Source organism: Sinocyclocheilus rhinocerous, unplaced genomic scaffold (assembly GCF_001515625.1).
Source record: "Sinocyclocheilus rhinocerous isolate Xijiao unplaced genomic scaffold, SAMN03320098_v1.1 scaffold1902, whole genome shotgun sequence".
Classification (NCBI taxonomy): domain Eukaryota; kingdom Metazoa; phylum Chordata; class Actinopteri; order Cypriniformes; family Cyprinidae; genus Sinocyclocheilus; species Sinocyclocheilus rhinocerous.
The window spans coordinates 147,972-150,630 of NW_015665924.1; the positions used below are offsets into that span (position 1 = coordinate 147,972).

Genomic DNA, 2,659 nt, shown 5'->3' on the forward strand with positions numbered 1-2,659 from the left:
GCGTTTTCATGTGGACGGAGATTTTTTTAAAAACGGAAGAAGGAAAAACTCAGTTTATTATAATTTTTATTTATTAATTTTTTTTATGTATTTCTAATATTTATTTATTTATGTATTTTTGAATGTAGTGGTTATGCCTTTATTAATTAATATTATAATCTGTAATTTATGGCATGGCACATTAAAACGAAGTGATGCTATTCACATTTGAAGTATGAAAATTCCAGATTTACTGTGACTCTGTTGCAATTGATAGTTTGGGCATGGATTAGGAAGAGAAGGTTATTCTTCAGAAGAGTTCAGCTGTAACTCTTTCAAATGGAATAAAAATAAATTCATGAACTTTTCTTACACAAGTGGCATTATTTCCAGAGAATGGGGTTTGATGTCCATCAGCAGTTACTTACCTTCATGTACATGGATGCTTAATACATTCAACATCAAATATTGATGTGAATTTTGAAGAAGTATAAAATGACGTAGCATGACCAAATGTTTGGGATATCTTTATGGTCTTTCAGGTTGTGGTGACCAACACTGTCCCTCATGAGGTGCAAAAGCTGCAGTGTCCTAAGATCAAGACAGTGGATGTCAGTATGATCCTGGCCGAGGCTATCCGACGCATCCACAACGGGGAGTCCATGGCCTACCTGTTCCGCAATATCACAGTAGACGACTAGCCAACAAACACATTTACATTAGAGACAAAGGTGAGGTGTAGAGTTAAGGGAAATCTTTCCCCTCTTACACACTTGAGAGGTGTGCCAATGCAGTTCCCCATTCCCAACACTACAATCACCTTCATTCCTCAAATAAACCCCTTTTATTCTGCAGAACAATAAAAAAAACTTCCATTGCCAAATGATATAGTTGATGAAGTCTAAAATAAATGAAGACCGACTCAAACCTTTAAATTCAAGCAGTTGCCAGTGTGCAGATATGAACATAGATATGAAATGATAATCCAATGCAAACAACATCATTTATGCAAGTGTTCACTTACTTTTTATTATTTTTTTTACTTTAAGTGATACTCTGCAGTGAAATCAACGGTTTTAGATCTACTGGTAAAACTTTACAGTAAGATGATTTCACTGCTTACCAGTATTTCTGGTTTATTTTGGTTTAATTGTGCCATAGTTGCTTCAAAATGAAAGGTATAGTTCATTCAAAAATGAAATTTCTTTCATATTCACTCATTTCTGTCTGTGGAACCCAAAAAGCAAACCGTCCATTTTTGCTAATATTATAAGAGTGTCAAGCATATTCTTTAAAATATAATCCCGTTGTTCCACGTGAGAGTCAAAGTCATACAGGATTGGAGTGTGAATACAGTAAATATTGATTTTTAATTTTTGTGTGAACTATTCCTTAAACCCTTAAAATCACATTAAGGAATCAAAATATAGTATGTTACAGAAAATGCTGGTTTGTTTGGTTGATTTGTGTCATAAATGTTTACTCCAGACGACAAACAAATGAGCTCTAAATGAACCAAGTACTGTGAATACTTCTCGTAAAACGCATCTGTACTCCTACATAACAAAACTAAGCGAGCTAAAATGGCATGTTCCTCCGTTTCAGTCTTTTACATTTGTGTGCTAATGTTAAGATCTGTATTGCCTTTGGGTTTTATCTTAAACAAACCATATTAGCAATACTAAGCCAGTTATATACTGCAGATATTTTTAGCATAACTAAATGCAGTATACTGTGATCACGTGGCTTTGTAGCAGTGACATCCACCCAATCAGATAAAAAAAAACATTTAGCTTTTGCTTCCTGATTAAACCTTAGCGGAGGTTGTGACAGGATTGTAAAACCTAATGGTAAGCTGATAACAACAATGCATGAGTTTTGTGTGTCCGGTAGATCACTGACGGACGGAGAAAACGTGCACCAACACTGCCCCTGTACTCCCTCTGTGTGCGTTTGTCTCTGCCGTCGAGCCGTCGGTCAGTGTTCGTTTGAAGCATAGCTACACTTCTTTCTTTTTAACATCGTCTTCCACTTCTCTGTGTTCCTCAATTGTGCATCAACTAGCCCGTTTCCCAGTGCCTCACTCTGTGAGAGCGAGCGTGGTTGCTATGGCAACCTTATTCAGAGCTGTTCTAGCTATATTTTTGCATTAGTGCAAATATGGTCCAACCTTACGGAGAACATACGCTTTTGCTACAGTGTATTGAATCTGCTGTTGCTTTGCAATCTTATTTTTGTAAATAAACACAAGTGATTTGCTTCATGCTGCTCAGGTGTATCTTTATTGAACTGAATTCACAGAAGAAGAAAAAAATGCATGTAATTTACTCAAGCGATAAGGTACTATTTGAGAATCTCCATCATGTCAGGATGACATGTCATCAGTGGTCTTCAGTATTAGAGGAGGAGTTAGTAAAAGACCCTTTACTTGCTCTAAACTCCTCAGGTTTATTCACATGACACTGAGGAGCTTAGACCAAGTCAAGGGACCCAAACAAAACTCGCAAAAATGTGTCCAGGTCACATTTTGCCACCGAATCAAAATAAATAATATATTTTTTGTATAAATAAAAATGGCATGTTTTTAAGATAAAGTATTTTGCATTATTGTGCATACACTATATTTAAGGTTAAGATAGAGATAATGTTTTTAAAGTCCAATGCAGAGGCAAATTAGAGA

The 2,659-nt window shown here is 35.8% G+C and overlaps 1 protein-coding gene and 1 long non-coding RNA gene across 4 annotated transcripts in view; one reads left to right on the plus strand and one right to left on the minus strand.

Annotated features, from left to right (window-relative positions):
- The window catches only part of LOC107731683 (uncharacterized), a 26,955-nt gene extending 26,634 nt beyond the window's left edge, over positions 1-321 (minus strand). Inside the window, exon 1 of the long non-coding RNA XR_001638796.1 lies at positions 311-321. This is a non-coding gene — a long non-coding RNA (uncharacterized LOC107731683). The remainder of the gene's footprint in view (positions 1-310) is intronic.
- prpsap1 (phosphoribosyl pyrophosphate synthetase-associated protein 1) overlaps positions 1-2,240 on the plus strand; it is a 27,003-nt gene extending 24,763 nt beyond the window's left edge. The window contains exons 11-12 of one of the 3 annotated variants that reach the window (XM_016542828.1): positions 522-710; positions 1,873-2,240. In XM_016542828.1, the coding sequence (XP_016398314.1) occupies positions 522-680 (159 nt within the window). In that variant the 3' untranslated portion in view covers positions 681-710; positions 1,873-2,240. Of the gene's footprint in view, positions 1-521; positions 1,311-1,862 lie in introns of those variants that run through there. The other 2 variants (XM_016542829.1, XM_016542830.1) reach the window with 2 other exon arrangements.
- Positions 2,241-2,659: the final 419 nt, after the last annotated feature.